This window comes from Podarcis liolepis (assembly GCF_965112155.1).
Source record: "Podarcis liolepis genome assembly, chromosome: 11".
Lineage (NCBI taxonomy): Eukaryota > Metazoa > Chordata > Lepidosauria > Squamata > Lacertidae > Podarcis > Podarcis liolepis.
In genome coordinates, this window is record NC_139565.1 from 46,695,667 (window position 1) to 46,713,544 (window position 17,878).

Here is a 17,878-nt window from a genome sequence, read left to right on the forward strand (position 1 = left end):
TAGACAGTATTGAGCTAGCTCAAGCATAGGCAAACTCCAGATGTTTTGGGACTACAACTCCCATCACCCCTGACCACTGGTCCTCTTAGGTAGGGATGATGGGAGTTGTAGTCCCAAAACATCTGGAGGGCCGAGTTTGCCTATGCTTGAGCTCGAATCAGGCATGTCCAAAGTCCGTTTTGGGGGCCTAATCCAGCCCACCAGTTGGTTTAATCCAGCCCCTGCGGCAGTTTATTTCCAACTTTGGGGTAAAATCATAAAAAAGCTCAACAACCTCAATCCTAATCATCAAATCTTGGCTCTCTTTGAAAAAGGTTTGGACACCACTGAGCTAGATGGACAAATGATCTGACTTGCTATGGCAACTTCCTGTGTTTCTAGAAGCCTCAGAACATAACTGGTAATACAGTCTTCCTGTTTTAAAAACAAGACCATCTTCCTCCTGAGTCTATTATTTTCTGTTCTGTACTCCATATTGGAGGTGGCCAGCTTAAAGTCTGCAGGTCATAAAGTGCCTGAAATAACTTTATGAGGCTCCCAGCAGTCCTGCCAAATTTGATTCAAGGTGTGGTTTAAGGTTTTCTCCTCCTCCTCTCTCGCAGAAAAAGGAGCAATGCTCAGTTAAGACAAGGGACAACAGCAGATCTACTTGGTGAGCAGAGCTTTGGGGAGGGACTTTTGTTCCTTTGCAATCCTGTTGATGATCTCTCAGTAGGGTGTCTGCATTATGTTCCTATGAAGTTACTTCTGGTTGTACCAGTTTTGCTCAAGACCCTTATCATATGCGTGTGGGTTGGATTGTTTGACCCCTGAGAGTTTGGATGGAAGCTGCCTATCTTTGCTCTGTCCCCTCTGTACTAAAAGCGATTTCAGTTCTCGGAATAATGGTCCTCATGTGATACCATCCACATCCAAGAGGGAAGTGTCATCAGGTTTGGGGAGCCCTGAGATTTGCAGAAGTACACGTCTGGGTTGGGGAAAGGGGCCCTGTATGGTTCGAATGTGCTCAGTGGACATGGATACTGACTAATTATATGGGGCAGGGTGGGGGGGGGGGAATGGGAGGAAGGGGAATAGAGTGGAATATCCCGGACCGGCATGTTGTATATGGCAACATTTTGTTGCACATCCCATTTGTCTTCTGTAAAGTGTTTTCCTGGTGGGTAGATACTATCTCCTGCCGGTGCTTTCACACACAGCCTGAACCTGTGCATATTTACCTGGAGGCAAATCCCACATGTGTACATGTGAGTGTAACTTTTTGTAGAAATGTGGAGTCTGTCCTCATCCCAAACTTCCAACCATTGTGAAATAAGCTTAGAACCCACTGGGGCAGAAAAGAAAATAATCTGATTATTTTATTGCCCTGCTAATCCCTCAGCATGTCAGCTTTCGCAGCGGATGAACTGTAGATGTTGTGGAAATAAATGTTTATAGACCTGAAGGTGATGGTCTCTGTTCCATTTGGTGGGAGGCTTGTTCCAGGAGGGTACATGATACTTACCTTTCCTGTTGTATCTCAGTTTCATTGGAACATCCTCCCTAGAGAACTCTACCTTGCCCTTAGGGAAATGACAGAAGCCAATGCGTTTTGCCCGACCTTTGAAATTATTGACATTTTAGCTGCTAGTTTTAGAGTGAGCTGATAGCCTGATGATAATGATCGTTGTTACTGGTTTTATTGTATGTGTTTATAGTCCCTACACTGCCCTGGGCGGTTGCATAACTGGTAAGGTGATCTATAAAATTTAAAAATAATAATAACCTGCTTGAGTTGCTGAAGAACCATATCTCACATAGAAATCCTGGCTGGCTAATCCATTTTTTCCCCTCCCAAAGGCCTCTTGCTATCATCGTTTATAGCATGCTGTGCTGTATGTTTTATGTTTCATAACAGTGCAAGACCTAGTTTTCTCAAGGCTACTATTTTGACCCGGGACAACGGTACTGCTATGTTTTGTGGTTCTTGAATCATATTCTGCCCACGCTTTGTTATGAGAAACAATACTCATGTTCTAGGATTTCTGTTTTCTCATCTAGTTGTTACGCACAGCTTTTAAACTTTTGTTGAAATTGGGCTTCGTTGTGCAGGCCATGTGCCAGGCTAAACATATTCTCCAGAGCATCATAGAATCGTGGAATTGCAGAGTTGGAAGGGACCACGAGGGTCATCTAGTCCAACCCCCTGCAATGCAAAAATCCTTTGCCCAATGTGGGGCTAGAAACCCACAACCGTGAGATTAAGGGTCTTATGCTGCACCAGCTGAGCCATCCCAGTATCAAATCAGACTTTGTTACTGTGATTTATGTATGGTATGATGAGCTGGCAGTAATGTGAATACAGTATCATGCTAACTTTCCTCCTATGCTTAAACTTGGACACAGTACCTCTGAAAACTGGCTGTCATAATTCAGTCCTCAGAATCTGCAACTCTCTGGTTCAACCCACCTTAATCCAGGTTTAGGCCATTTTAAACCACTTGATTCATGTTTTTAAATAGGTGGTGCCCACGGTGAGCTACTAAAAAAACACAAAACACCTTCCTGATAAGCAGGCCTCAAAATCTTCCCTGTTTGTCCAAATCTGTTAGACAGCAATCTGAATCCCATTTACCTGGGAGTAAGCCACAGTGAATTCAGTGAGACTGACATCTGAGTGGACATAGTTAGGATTGCAGCCCGTCGGTATACACCAAATGACCAGCACAGGCATTTGAGACCAGGCAGGCTAGTAAAAATAAAAACTAGTAACTTTTTGTGAACTTATTAGGCACGCTAACTAAACTTGCTTCACTTTGATAGTTAGAATTTTGCATCTGAGTATCTTGTGTTCTGATTTTAGAGAAAAGCTGTGTTTTGTGTCCTTGCTTTGTGTGGGAAATAACTTGATGGGATAAGGAAGGAAAGTCTGCTTTGCCTTTTCTTCCTTTCCCACAGAAACCAAGGCAATGCTATGAACTCTTCAAGCTTGCTTTGAACTTTGCAATTCAGTCCCAGAGGTGGAAGCAGCCAACTGTCTGTCGCCAATGAATTTTTTGTCGGGTCCTTTGAACACTTTCTGCTTACCAGAGATTCTTGTTCTCTCTCTTTGTATTAAAAGCATGCAATTTAGCAAATTTAGTTTGGCTGCCTGGCTTTTCTTCAGGTTTTCCAGAAACTGAACAATAAAGCTAAATTGCTTTCTGTTTGAGAAACGGTAAGAAGAAATTGTGAAGGTGAAGAGGGAGACCAATGATCAAAGAGTGACTAGGCACCAAGAGATGTGTTTTTTCCCTTCCTTATTAGCAGTTCTCTCCCCCTCCCAATAATATTTTATTAAGGTTTTTTCATAATACAGTACAAGAAAAAGTAACCGAAATAGAAAGAGAAAGAGAAAATAAAATGCAGAGTCCTTTCTTAAAGGTCGATCTTAACCCTTGTCTCACATAGAAAGGGGTGAGCTTTCCTTTCTTCTCCCAATCGCCCACCCTGGGAGATCTTCCCTTCTCTGCCCCTCATAAAGGGTCCTTCACCAACCATCCATCACCTTCCTGTGTATATAATCCCAATACAGTGGTGCCTCGCAAGACGAAAAGAATCCGTTCTGTGATTCTCTTCGTCTAGAGGTTTTTTCGTCTTGCGAAGCAAGCCCATTGACGGATTAGCGGCTTTTAGCGGCTTTTAGCAGCTTATCTGCTGATCAGATCAGCTGATAAGTGGCTTAGCAGCTTAGAAAAAGGGGGGGAGGGAAAAAACCCAGCAGGAACTCGCAAGACATTGTCGTCTTGCGAAGCAAGCCCATAGGAGATTCGTTTTGCGAAGCACCTCCAAAACGGAAAACTCTTTCGTCTAGCGAGTTTTCCGTCTTGCGAGGCATTCGTCTTGCAGGGCACCACTGTAAAACTCCCAGAGTAGAGGACACCAAGAAAAACAAGGGCGGGAGAGAGATGAAGGAATATAAAAAGAATAGAAGCAAAAGGGAAAACAGAAAGAGAGACAAAAAGGACTTCTGATTTTCCATCTGTCAAAGCGTATTAGCAGTTCTGTATAGAAAAAGATATTCCCTTGCAAACGTTTCACAGTCACCCTTGGGGGAAAAAGCTGCTTATTGATTTTAAGGCATTCTCTATTTATCTAAATATTTGGCCATGCTCTGGCAGTTGCAGCTTCATTTACCAGTGCAGATAATCCATGTAGCATATTTTTCATGCGATCATGTCATAACTTCCTCATACATTTTCTCTCTTGGGATAGGGAGGCCAAGTGCAAATGATTTTTTTTTTTTAATCAGGGGCGTTTGCAGAGGAAATGAGTGACTTATCTCAGGACTTGATAGTAGGTCATCTAGAGAGTGATCTTGTCTGTAAATTAGGCTGCGCCATACAGCTCCGACCAATAAACTAGAGAGCCCAGCAAGAGATCAAAGTTCGTGGTTGGTTTGCTGCTGTTCATGCTTAAGGGAGAAGCAAAAGGGGAAAATCGGCATTCCCAGTAAATGATTGTCCACTGCAAACCAGAGTTTACTGTCCATAGTTTACAGTGATGTGCAAATTGGGCATATGAGCTTTGTAGCTCTAAATTTCAGTTAGACAAATGTTTTTAAATCTTGATTGTGATATGCGTTGAATTCTAATTGTGGTATACATTTTATGTGAGCCTCTATTATAAGGTGTTGATTAACCTACAAGGCCTTGGGGGGGGTGTTGTATTGCAAAAAGGCACACAAAATATACAGTGGTACCTCGGGTTAAGTACTTACCGTATTTTTCGCTCTATTGGACGCACCAGACCACAGGACGCACCTAGTTTTTAGAGGGGGAAATCAAGGAAAAAAATATTATCCTCCCCCCAGCCCCAAAGAGCAACGGACAGGCTGCATGCAGCCTGTCCACTTCTCTCAGAGCTTCTCGGGGCTGCGGGGGAAGCCCGGGTCCCCCCCCCCAGCCCCAAAGAGCAAAGAAGCCAAGACAGCGCGCGGGATCCATAGCCGTGCAACCTCTCCAGCCAGGACATAACCTCTCCAGTGCAGCTAAAGAAGACAAGGCAGCAAGCGCGATCCATCCCGCTCACTGCTTTGGCTTCTTCTTTAGCCTTGCACAGCATCTTTAGTCTTGCGCAACGGGATGGATTGCGCCCGCTGTCCACCGGGGCTGGACTAGATGACTCCTGGGGTTCCCTTCCAACCCTGCAATTCTATGACCTCGGAAGGTGTTTGGGGTCTCCACCACTGGAGGCTTTTAAGCAGCGGTTGGGGGACCATCTGCCTGGCGTTCTTTAGCTGTGATTCCTACATTGTGAGGGGGCTGGGCTAGATGACCCTTGGGTGGCCCTCCCAACTCTATACAGTCCTACAGTTCTGCGGCAGGAGATCCACAGCCACTTCAGACAATGCCCACTCCCAATTTTCACCTGAGAGACATGTGTCGCTCAGTACCCCCCTACCTGCCACACTTCCCCCACCCCACTTAAGCTGAGGGAATTCCTGCCCAGAGAAACTCTCAGCAATCAAGGAGGAGGAATCCGCTGCAGCCGTGAGCAGCGGTGGATCCATGGTCCCCTTCCTTCTCTCCTCCGTAGTTGCTTTGAAGCAGGAAAGTGGGAGAGGAGCTGCTTACACGAGTGTAAGCTGCTCCCCTCCCACTTTGCTGCTTCAAAGCAATCACGGAGGAGGGAATCCGCTGAAGCCTCCAGCAGGGGAGGATCCATGGTCCCCTTCCTTCCCTCCTCCGTGGTTGCTTTGAAGGAGGAAAGTGGGAGAGGAGCTGCTTACACAAGTGTAAGCTGCCCCCCTCCCACTTTCCTGCTTCAAAGCAATTACGGAGGAGGGAATCTGCTGCAGCCTCGAGCAGCGAAGAGGATCCATGGTCCCCTTTCTTCCCTCCTCCGTAGTTGCTTTGAAGGAGGAAAGTGGGAGAGGAGCTGCTTACAAGAGTGTAAGCTGCTCCCCTCCCACTTTGCTGCTTCAAAGCAATTACGGAGGAGGGAAGGAAGGGGACCATGGATCCTCCCCTGCTGGAGGCTTCAGCGGATTCCCTCCTCCCGGGTTCCCTTTGAAGCAGCAAAGTGGGAAGGGAGCAGCTTACACTCGTGTAAGCAGCTCCTCTCCCACTTTCCTCCTTCAAAGCAACTACGGAGGAGGGAAGGAAGGGGACCATGGATCCTCTTCGCTGCTCGAGCCCAGGAGGAGGGAATCCGCTGAAGCCTCCAGCAGGGGAGGATCCATGGTCCCCTTCCTTCCCTCCTCCGTGGTTGCTTTGAAGGAGGAAAGTGGGAGAGGAGCTGCTTACACGAGTGCAAGCTGCTCCCCTCCCACATTGCCGCTTCAAAGGGAGCCCGGGAGGAGGGAATCTGCTGCAGCTTCCCCCACCTCCCGCAGAAGCCGTGCGCTCTTTAAAGGGGCTGTGCGGCTTCTCCTGGCTTTTCTGGGAGGTGGGGGGATTTCCCCACCTCGTAGAAAAGCCCGCAGGAGCCGCGCAGCCTTTAAAGAGGGTGCCGCTCTTGGGGGCTTTTCCCCCAGGAGGGAGAAGGGACTGCTGCAGCCAGTCAGTCCCTTCTCCCTCCTGGAGAAAAGCCCGCAAGAGCGCACGAAGCTTGTGTGCGGCTCTTGAGGGCTTTTCCCGCCTGCCTCCCCCCTGCATTCGCTCCATAGGACGCACACACATTTTCGCTTGCTTTTTAGGAGGGAAAAGGTGCGAAAAATACGGTAATTCATTCCGGAGGTCCGTACTTAACCTGAAACTGTTCTTAACCTGAAGCACCACTTTAGCTAATGGGGCCTCCTGCTGCTGCCACGCCGCCAGAGCACGATTTCTGTTCTCATCCTGAAGCAAAGTTCTTAACCTGAAGCACTATTTCTGGGTTAGCAGAGTCTGTAACCTGAAGCGTATGTAACCTGAAGCGTATGTAACCCAAGGTACCACCATATACCCCTCCTTTCCAAACACTTGGATACGTGCATGTGTTCTCAAACGGGAAAAGTGAATTGGTTTATGTTTGACTTGCTAGCGTTTGTACTCTTTATTAGGGAGGGGCCATAGTACAACCATGGAGCGTATGCTGTGCATGCAGAATGTCTCACCTTCAGTCCCTAGCATCTTTGGCTAAAAAGGGATCGGGCAGCTCAGTTTCCCAATGTTTTGGATGATAACCTCCACCAGCCCCAGCCAGCATGGTCAAAGGTCAGGGATAATGGGGGTTTTCATCCAAAACATTTGGAAGATACCATGCTAAGGGTGGCGGAGGCAAGTGTTGATATAAAAAATATCTGACTGAGATCCTGGAGGATTGCTGTCAGTCAGAGAAGGCACCTGCTGGACACATAGCAATCTTACATCAGGTTGTTCAGAATTGATTGTAGCCTTTATTTTCCTATTCTTTTCTAGTAGAATATTTATCAAATAGGTCTTACGATTGAATAGAATCCAGCAATATCTTGGGGTTGGGAGGGAATGCTGCGCAGTGGATGTTTTGGGGAGACTTCCAACGTGTAGAATAGGTACCGAAAGTTAGGTCAACCTTATCTTCCATTGAAATCATCAGGAACCCTATCCCCCGTTTGAAACATTGAATTCAATGGAAAACAAGCACATCCGAGTACCTTGTTCTGTGTGTCCTTGAAAACCACAGTACTTCAGGTAGAACCTGTTTTTTCTCTGAGTGTTTGCCAAATGTGGGTAAGGTTTGGAGCATTTGCTTTCCTACATGATACAGGGTTTTATGTAGAGGAAAATTTAATCTGAAAGGCATCAATGCGTCTCTCTCTCTCTCTCTCTCTCTCATGCTTGCATACTTATGTCCCTGCTACATTTGCTCCCCAGAACTCCCAGTGTGTGTGTGTGTGTGTGTGTATGTATGCAGTGAAACACAACTTTGGGTGTTAATCATTACAGGCAAAATGCTAAAACCCTAAAAACTATATTAATCATGGGTAATAAGATTTCTCAAAAGTTTCTGGGAATAAAAAGGGTTTTCAAAGGGAAAGCAGAGCTAGCCTGATGAATTTATTTAAGAACTTAACACAGCAATGGCGCCACTTGCTGAAATGACTCTGCTTCCTCACCTTAACTCTCCACACTGAAAGCATATTCTATATAGGCGCTGAATGTATCAACCTGCCTCAGACCATTTTTGCATGTCATGGTAAGCCATAAACCTTAGTTTGCTGTGCACAAACAAATCTTCCTTCCTATTCACTCCAGTAAGAAACAATCCACAATGCCTGGCTTTGCATTTTGCATCTAAATCTTTTGCCACTGGTGACTTTACCAATTGCGGTTCGTTGGAGCAAAACAAACCGTAGTCCCTGGTCTGCACATAACACAGTTAGCACAGAGGAGAGAAAAAGTTCCGGTAAGATGGTTCATTACCTCTGCAACATATAATTATGGCTTATTGCGACATGTGAATGAATCCCTCCTTGTAACTCAGCATTGCAGTCTCCTGAGATCTCAGTTGTGGTATCACAGCACCTTCAGACATCTTCTTGGTCACCTGTCCCTTCAAAAATAAACAAACTGAAGTTTGGGTTTTTGGTGCATTTTTGAGTTGTTTGTTGGTGGGTTGCCTCCTGTTGGTTTTGGAGTGTGTAGGTTTTGCCATTGTTTGGGGTGTGGGGTGGTGGTTTCACAGCATCACCAGTATTGCTTTTGGGAAATGGGTATTTTGTATACCCACAACAGTATCTTAGATTTCCAAATGTGCCTGAGGCCCCCAAAGTCTGGGGACCCCTCTGATGGGGAGTGGCTCTCCAGAGGTCTTTCCCAGCACCTACTAACTAAGGTATTTTTCATAGTAAATGCCAGGGATTGAACACAGAGCCCTTTTGCATGGAAATCATGTGCTCTTATTACTGGGCCACAACCCTCCAGTGTTGTTGTGATGTGAACGCTTCACAGTTTCTTTCTCGTGCTCCATTGCACTTGTTTGCCGCACGAGGCTGTGTCTTAGAGACCCCCTGCGCACACCTGCTGACTCTGTAGCAAAACATATACTGAAGGTAAGCTGAAACCAGGAACAGGCATTAAAACCTCACTGGGAAACCTTGCCTACATATTCCGGGACATAACATAGTTAGACATCTAGATTGTTTGGCTTACCTCCCTGTGTGAAGATGTGTTAATTGATGGTAAATTATTAACAGAACTACCATCCTAAAAGGGGGGCACTGTCATCTCTTAATGATCTAAGTGTTTCAAAATGTGCTGGAAGCTTTTTTGTTTCACAGAACTCCTGTCTAAGCAAAATAAGTGGTCAAACATTAAAAGGAAAAAAGCAATAATAGATTTTAATACCTTTGAATAGTGCACTGTTTTCTCTGAGTCATTAAGACCACAGTATCTTTCTCCTTGGTACACTGTGTTTTTCATTTGGCACAGACTTTGGCTTAGCATTATCTGCAAACCAAACTATGCCTTAGCACAAGCAAGCAAACAATGGATTTCCAGAGCAAAGATCCTGATTGCTGTGTCTTCCCTTGGTCCTGCTATACTACCCGGGGCTAAAACATGGCTTGGGGTTGTGGTACATCTGAACCCGGGCCTGTGCTTTGCTTGCTGCAGAGAAACCATACAGTTTAACCAAGGTTTGTTACTGGTTTGCCACTCATGGTTTGTCTGCAGCAAGACAAACATCAAATCCTGGTATAGGCATTAGGTTATGTCAAGCCATAGTTTAGGACTGGGTAGCGCAGCAGGATCAGGACTGAGGGAAGAGCTCAAGTGCTCTGATCTTTGCTCCGAGAACCTGCACGTTAGCACAAGCAAGGAAAGCCATGGTTTGGCTTAGAGTTACATGAGAACTGGCCAGTGTTCAGCTAGTAATGTGCTTCGTTTAACTACTGAGGATTAAATAACTCCCAGGTTTCTTGAATGGATTTGACCTTTTTAGCATCTACTCCTTTGCTTCCCTTTAACTAAGCTTCACATTTTACAATTCTTTTAAATGTTTCTGTGTTGGGTTTTTCTGGACCGTTTTCCATTTCCTAACTTGTTACTGCCTCCAGACATCTTAACTGTTGTGTTAGTCAGACAATGCTTTTGATTGGAGCTGGGGGCACTGTTATACAGTGGTTCCTCTCCATTCTCTTCTGCCGTGCCCACAAAGTGGTGGTGGGGAATGAGTGTTCAGACCCCTGGGCTCTCACTTGTGGGGTGCCTCAGGGTTCTGTCCTCTCCCCCATGCTTTTCAACATCTATATGCAGCCGCTGGGAGAGATCATCAGGGGGTTTGGGTTGGGTGTTCATCAATATGCGGATGATACCCTCCTCTACCGCTCTTGCAAATCAGAACCAGTAAAGGCAGTGAATGTCCTGTGTGAGTGTCTGGAGGCAGTTGGAGGATGGATGACGGCTAACTGATTGCGGTTGAATCCTGACAAGACAGAAGTACTCTTTTGGGGGGACAGGGGGCGGGCAGGTGTGGGAGACTTCCCTTGTCCTGAATGGGGCAACTGTGCAACTATACCGCCTCCAATCACCTCCTTTCACAGCAATGAAATTTACGACCCTCTGCACCTCTCCCATAACAACACAAAACTGTTGCTAGTTTCAACCATAGACTGTCTTGTGACCCTGTTTGCAAGGTACATTCTCTTGCCCTTTTAAAAATTGCTCCTCCGAAACATTCTTGCAGCCAAGTCTGTGCAAGTTACTGTCCCACAAAAGTCTTTTGTTTTATGATCCCATCTTTTCCCACAGGTGCCTTCTGTTTGGTTTTTGGTTTTGTTTTGGTTTTGCATTATCACTCGACCCTCTTGATGTTTACAAAAGCTTCTCTGCTTGATTGATTGGCAGCAATTCTCACTTGCCGGGTCATTTTTCTTCTTTTGTCTGGAAGGCAATATATAGTAAATAAGCAGAACTGTGTGTGAATGATCAGGAAGTAAGGTGTGTCCTGCTGAATAATTCCTGCAGAAGTAACCAGTGTTGCTTGCCTTTGTTCAGGTAAAGTCATCTGAAAGAAGCCCCCCCCCACCTCTTTTAGGGTAAAGGCACCTGATACAGCATCAATGAAATACAGTGGTACCTCGGGTTACATACGCTTCAGGTTACATACGCTTCAGGTTACAGACTCCGCTAACCCAGAAATAGTACCTCAGGTTAAGAACTTTGCTTCAGGATGAGAACAGAAATCGCACTGCAGCAGCAGGAGGCCCCATTAGCTAAAGTGGTGCTTCAGGTTAAGAACAGTTTCAGGTTAAGAATGGACCTCCGGAACGTATTAAGTACTTAACCCGAGGTACCACTGTAGTCTATGAGAGCCCCTTGATCCCTGGAGTTTTTTGCAGAAATATTTGCCAACCCTGGCTAAACATTTTCTTTCTTTCTTTCAGTTGGCAAACACGAGCTGACTGGGCACAAAGTGGCCGTGAAGATCTTGAACAGGCAGAAGATTCGCAGCCTTGATGTGGTGGGGAAAATCCGCAGAGAGATTCAGAACCTGAAGCTTTTCCGGCATCCGCACATAATCAAGCTGTAAGTTCACGGATGTTTCCGTTCAAGAATAATCTCTCTGACGCTGGGTGTTCCTTGAGAAATGGAGCTCTCCCGTTCAATGGGCAAAATGAATGTTGGCAGGTTTTCTGGTGTGATTCTTGTTTCTTCTTTGTGCTATAAACCAGTCATGGCAAGCAACCATTTATAACTCACAGGGAGCCGGAAGGCACTTGGCTAAAACGTCGAGTGAAGGCTTTTTTAGTCGCACAATAACAAGGATGGAAAATAACTCCCTTGGGGAAGTCAGTGGAAGCAAGGCTTGAATATGTGTGTGTGTGGGGGGTGTATTTTAGTACTAGGTAATGCAGTTGCCCCATGGCAAGCAGTTAAACGTCTACCTATTATGGTATGTATCCTCTTCTGACTACCTGCTTGTGTTGCAACTGCAGTAGGTCTTAGGAGCCAATATCACGATTTTTAATTAAATGTATACCCCACCTTTCTACAAATGTATACAAGGTGGCTTATGCAAAAATGACACAGTACAAAATAAGACAAAAGTGCAACCAATAAACAAGACAAAGTGCAATCTAAAAAGCAAAACCAGCAAGCAGCAGATCACACCGTAGAAGATCAGGGGCCATAAGACTCTCCTCTTTTCCCTTCCTCTGATTCCAGTTTCTTCCGCAAGCCTTATCCAGGGTTCTCTCTTTACCAGGCTTTGCAGCCAAGATCTGAAACAACTTCCAATGTTAAGAAGGGGTTTCCTTAGCAGTAGCACTCAATGCTGATGTAATGCACCATCACGGTTAAGGCAGAGGGAGTCCTGTGAGGTATGGCAAGGGTCAGGGAGATTAACAACAACAACAACAACAACAACAACAACAACAATATAATAATAATTTATTATTTATACCCCGCCCATCTGGCTGGGCTTCCCTAAACAGGGCTGCCTTCAGATGTCTTCTAAAAGTCAGGTAGTTGTTTATCGCTTTGACATCTGATGGGAGGGCGTTCCACAGGGAAGGCGCCACTACCGAGAAGGCCTTCTGCCTGGTTCCCTGTAACTTGGCTTCTCGCAGTGAGGGAACCGCCAGAAGGCCCTCGGTGCTGGACCTCAGTGTCTGGGTAGAACGATGGGGGTGGAGACGCTCCTTCAGAAATACTGGATTGCATGATCCTGAGTTCCCCTAAAAATCTTGTAACCATGGTTCAAAACACCGGGAGTGGTATATTTGCATTGCATCTATGTGTCTCATCCTTTTACAACACACAGTCCATCCAAGGTATAACCTAGTTGATCAAGAACCTGCTTTCTCAGAATCTCCTCTCCTTGTTTTGATGCTGTCCCTAGCTGTGGAAGCTTTGGCCATAGTCAAGTCAAGTCAAGTCATACTGCCTCTTGGGTGATGTGTGGTTAAATAGACTTGGTGGTTGAAATGTTTCCCCCAGCTCCAGATAGTAGTACTTCATATTTTCTTTGGTCCAGGATAGTCCAAAGCAGTCCCTGAAGACTTTCAGGAGTCTGGGGCATCAATCAAAGCTACCATGGATTCCCTCCAGGTGCTCTGCATTTTTTACTGACTCAGAAAATCCTGTGATAGCTGCATGTGTAAATGAAAGGCCTGAGGCAAATCTTTCGCACTCTGAATGTGAAAGTAAGCTCCATTGAACCTGATGAAACTTCACTTCTAGATAAGCACATGTATTATTTGGTTGCTCATCCGTACACACCCTTTAATTGGAAGAGCTGCTCACTTTGTATGGCTCAAGTAAGTGTATACAGTGAGTAAAATAATATATTTTCTTTCTCAGGTACCAAGTTATCAGCACCCCATCTGATATATTCATGGTGATGGAATATGTTTCAGGAGGTGAACTGTTTGATTACATCTGTAAAAATGGAAGGGTAAGTCTACCCAGTTTTTTCAAAGTCCTCCCTATATTTTTCAACCTTGGGTGGACTGCTGTACAGAATTGTGAGTTCGTTGGTTCAGACTAGATATTGAAAGCGAAGTATGCGAAAAGTATACTTCACATTGGAGTAGTCTGCTTATATGAACTTTCTCTGTTCTAGAAAATTGCAGTTTCACAGTTCATGGAACAGAGCAAGTGACTGGACTGTTATCTAACCCCATGTTACATCATTCCCACAATCACTTTTATGAGCAATGTCTTTGTGCAAAGCAGCCCACCTTGAGTTGTAGGACCCAGTCTCTGGCTTATTTAGAAATGGCATCAACTCTGGTACTGTGTAGATCAGTAGTGGGTGATAGGATGCATAAAATGTACACATACATGTAAAAAAATACCAGTAGTGTCGCTCTCCCCCCCCCCATTTCTGTGGTTAACTTTTGAAGAAAGTATCCACACTAAGTATTTCTGATCATTAACACCCCTCTTCTAATAGTAGTAGTATTGTATGCCAGTGCTTTTTCATAGAATTGTACAGTTGGAAGGGACCCCATGAGAAAGGCATTTGACCCCCTGCATTGCAGAAATCACAGCTAACCACAGACCGATGACCATCCAATCTCTGTTTAAAAACATCCAGTGAAGGAGAGACCCATCACCTTCCAAAGTATTTTTTTCTCAATGTATATATTCTCCTGGAAGCAGATGCAGAATAATAGACAATGAACTGGAAAGGAGAATGACTGGCATTCCCAGTGAATACACTTAGTCATGTATCTGTGGCTGCAACTTTTTCCTTCCCTTCGTTATTGATATATTTGTATGACGGATGAATGGTTGCACACTGGTAAGAAGCGGCACGGAAAGGCATTTGGATAGGCTTCAGTCTAGCTTGTAGCTTCAAGGATCAAGGCTGATCTTTGGTCTTGTAACTCACTGGTAAGAGTACATGTTTTGCATGCAGAAGGTCCCAAGTTCAAATCCTGAAATCTCCAGTTAGAAGTGTGAGGCCGCCTTTGCCATGAGACCCTGCTAGCCATATTCAGGCAGATAAAGTCTGGGCAAGATGGGCAGTAGTCTGACCGTATATATGACAGCTTCCATTATGTTTTCCTTGTGCTTATTTGAGCTCCTGTGAGAGCAAGAGCTTTTCCATTGGTTTCATGGGGGGGGGGGTGGCCTTTAAGTATCCGTTGCCATTGCAAACATGGAGCTACATTCATTCGAGATGCCCGGGTTCATATGAGAACTGCAGGTATGGTCTGATGAAGCTTTGTGTGATCTCTTTGATCTTGGTCTAGTCAGTGACAAAAGGCGTCAATACAGTGGTACCTCGGGTTACAGACGCTTCAGGTTACAGACGCTTCAGGTTACAGACTCCGCTAACCGAGAAGTAGTACCTTGGGTTAAGAACTTTGCTTCAGGATGAGAACAGAAATCGTGCTCCGCTGGCGCGGTGGCAGCAGGAGGCCCCATTAGCTAAAGTGGTGCTTCAGGTTAAGAACAGTTTCAGGTTAAGAACAGACCTCCACAACGAATTAAGTACTTAACCCGAGGTACCACTGTATTTATACTGAACCAGAGTTTTTACCCAAAGGGATGCTTAGTATTGATTTCAAAACCAAACAATGTTTGGCACTGTTTAGAATGCCACCTTAAGCGGGAACTGATGGACCTCTGGTTTTCTTATCAGAATGATTGATAGCTTTTCATATGGCAAGTTGCATTATTCCTTCTTCACTAGGGAAACAGCAAAATCACATATTAGCATTGCTAAAAGTGTGTTGCAGTTTGGTTTAGTTGGGGGTCGGAGAGGTTGAGGATGTGTGTGTGTGTGTGTGTGTGTGTGTGTGTGTGTGTGTTGACATTTTAACCCATGTTAGATACCCTTATTAAGTAAAGTCAACGTGACAAAGCATCTAAGAAGCTGTTTTCTGAATCCTGAAACATCGGTTTTGACACAACTAAGCTCTTCAAGGACCAAATGTTTTTTCCTCTTTTTTGGAGACAGCAAAGTTCTTAATCTAGCTCCTGCCACCACCACCACCACTAAGTAAGCAAGACTTATTTAACTTTTCCAACTTCTTTTGTACCCCAGCATTTTTCTCCCCACCCTGTTTTTGAACAAAACAAAACGGAATATATTTGGCATCCTAATGCCACAAAGCTGACATGCTCTGCCATTAATAAATTGGAAATGCTCAAGTGTCTTGCAGTATCTTTGTGTGTTTGTTTGTTTGCTTGTATGTGTGTGTGTTTGTTTAAAAATGTATCCCTTTCCTTGTTTTTCTCTCTCCCTCCCTCTCTTGTTAGCTTGATGAAAAGGAGAGTAGACGTCTGTTCCAGCAAATCCTTTCTGGTGTGGATTATTGCCATAGGCATATGGTAGTGCATAGAGACTTGAAACCTGAAAATGTACTGCTTGATGCACACATGAATGCCAAGATTGCCGATTTTGGTAGGTTTCCTTTGATGAATGTCTTGTATTTTTTGGTATACAATGAACATTTATGTAGTACTGAGTTCCTGGTGCTTGCATTGAACTCTGATACTAAACAGTGCTCTGTGTCTTGTGGTACTAAGGTGTTCCTTTGCCTATTTAGGAAGCAAAAGAAAGAAGGGTTCTTAAGGTCTGCCCCTCAATTTTTTTGTAGTTATTAACTTCTAGAATGCATTGATTATTTTCTTTCTTTGGGGGCAATTCTTTTTGTTGGAACACTGCAGAAAAATGCTATCGAGGCTCTGCCCATTTAGGAAGCATTTAACTCAATACTGCTGCTGTTTGCATTATTATTTTTTTAATTAACAAAATACATTGTTTGAAAATTTCAGAAAAAATGGTAACTAAAACAAATAAGAACAAAACAAAAAAATGCCAAACGGTGATTCAACAGCTCAATAATTAGTCTCCCTCACCAGGTAAAATTGGTCTGCGGAATGTTTAATTCTATATAGACTAACAGATGTGGTAGATTAGCTCCTACATCCAGATGATGCTCACATTTTGTATTTAAAAACCTCAGTATAATATACTTTAGTGAAAGCCAGTGGCATTAAAAAATAGCACTGCAGTGCATTCTGTATACTTGCCTATTGCTGTTTGAAATCAAATGCAAACTGTTTACTTTGGATTTAAATTCGAACGCTCAACATGCATCTTGGCGATTAAACCACCCAAGAGGAAAAGCAAATGTCTTACTAAATCCTATTTACTCTGCCTTCTTTTCTGTTTATATGGGATCAAAGCCGGTGCCAATACTTGCTTTGACCAAGCTTATGTAATGTGAATTTGCAGCCCAATCCTCTGCTTGTTAACTGGGTAGTAAGTCCCACGAGTTCCATGGGGACATTGCAAGCAACCCTTCATAAGCACTGCATCCTTAGCAGTGCAGTCCTATGCATGTTTACTCAGAAGTAACCTCCCACAGTGGGGCTTACTCCCAGGTAAGTGTGTAGGATTGCACCCTCCATCTTCCCTGCTTCACTATGTGAGTTGGCACCTTACCACCAGCCGCCCACTGTGTCAGCCTGCAGTCCCTTCTCCCTACTCCATCCTTTTAGTGAAGAACCTGTTTTCTAGACAGAAGTGCCTGCCCCCCTCACCAATCCCTAAATATATCATATATCCATGCTATTTGTATGCTGCCTTGGCTTTTAAAAAACTGAGTCTAGTGAAAGCAAATCGACAAACACCTGCTCTGTGGATTGTCCTTACAAATAATTTGTGGCATATAAATTTGAATATATGGCTGCGTAATCCTGGCCTTGGTTTTGTTCCCATGGTGTTTTAGCACCTGCCCTTGTAAACAGCTTTGAGGTCTCTGATGAAAGATGCTAAATATTTAGGTATTTCAAAGGTACGGTATAATTGGAGGTTCACTATCTTGCCACATCTTTCCTCTCTGGTGGACTGCTACATCTCAATGCCCAAAAGCTTTGGGACAGCAAGCAGCTTTGCTTGCTTATTTTTAAAGTAGAATGTCGTTTTAACTTTCCAGTATTAAATATGGTTTAGAACAGCATTAACACAAGGAGCTGCCTTTTCCCAAGCTGGATTGCTGCCCAAGTGGCCAACTGCATCTGCTCTCACTGGCAATGGCTTTCCCAGGCAAATATCCCACCCCTTTTTTGCTGGAGAGGCTGGAAACTGAACTTGTAGACTTCTGCATGCAAAGCATATTCTCTGTTGCTTGATATATGGCCCTTCCCCTTCTGCCAGCCCTTTGCAAATACAGTGGTAGCTCAGGTTACATACGCTTCAGGTTACAGACTCTGCTAACCCAGAAATAGTGCTTCAGGTTAAGAACTTTGCTTCAGGATGAGAACAGTAATCGTGCTCCGGCGGCACGGCAGCAGCAGGAGACCCCATTAGCTAAAGTGGTACTTCAGGTTAAGAACAGTTTCAGGTTAAGAACGGACCTCCAGAACTAATTAAGTTCTTAACCCGAGGTACCACTGTAGAGTAAGTAATTTGCCTGTGGTTGGCTTTAAGGGGAGATGAGCTGTCCTTCTGTGGCTGAGGTGGGGAAACTTTTTGGCTCAGCAGGTCAGAT

At 44.6% G+C, this 17,878-nt stretch overlaps 1 protein-coding gene across 3 annotated transcripts in view; it reads left to right on the forward strand.

Moving 5' to 3' along the window:
- Positions 1 to 17,878, forward strand: part of PRKAA1 (protein kinase AMP-activated catalytic subunit alpha 1) — a 35,898-nt gene that overhangs the window by 5,215 nt on the left and 12,805 nt on the right. For 2 of the 3 annotated variants that reach the window (XR_014517249.1, XM_083466051.1), the window contains exons 2-4: positions 11,309 to 11,450; positions 13,227 to 13,320; positions 15,639 to 15,783. Coding sequence is in view for 2 of the 3 variants with exons in the window: in XM_083466051.1 (XP_083322177.1) it covers positions 11,309 to 11,450; positions 13,227 to 13,320; positions 15,639 to 15,783 (381 nt within the window). In the remaining variant the exon portion in view is untranslated. Of the gene's footprint in view, positions 1 to 11,308; positions 11,451 to 13,226; positions 14,688 to 14,868; positions 15,784 to 17,878 lie in introns of all 3 variants that reach the window. The other variant, XM_083466052.1, reaches the window with a different exon arrangement.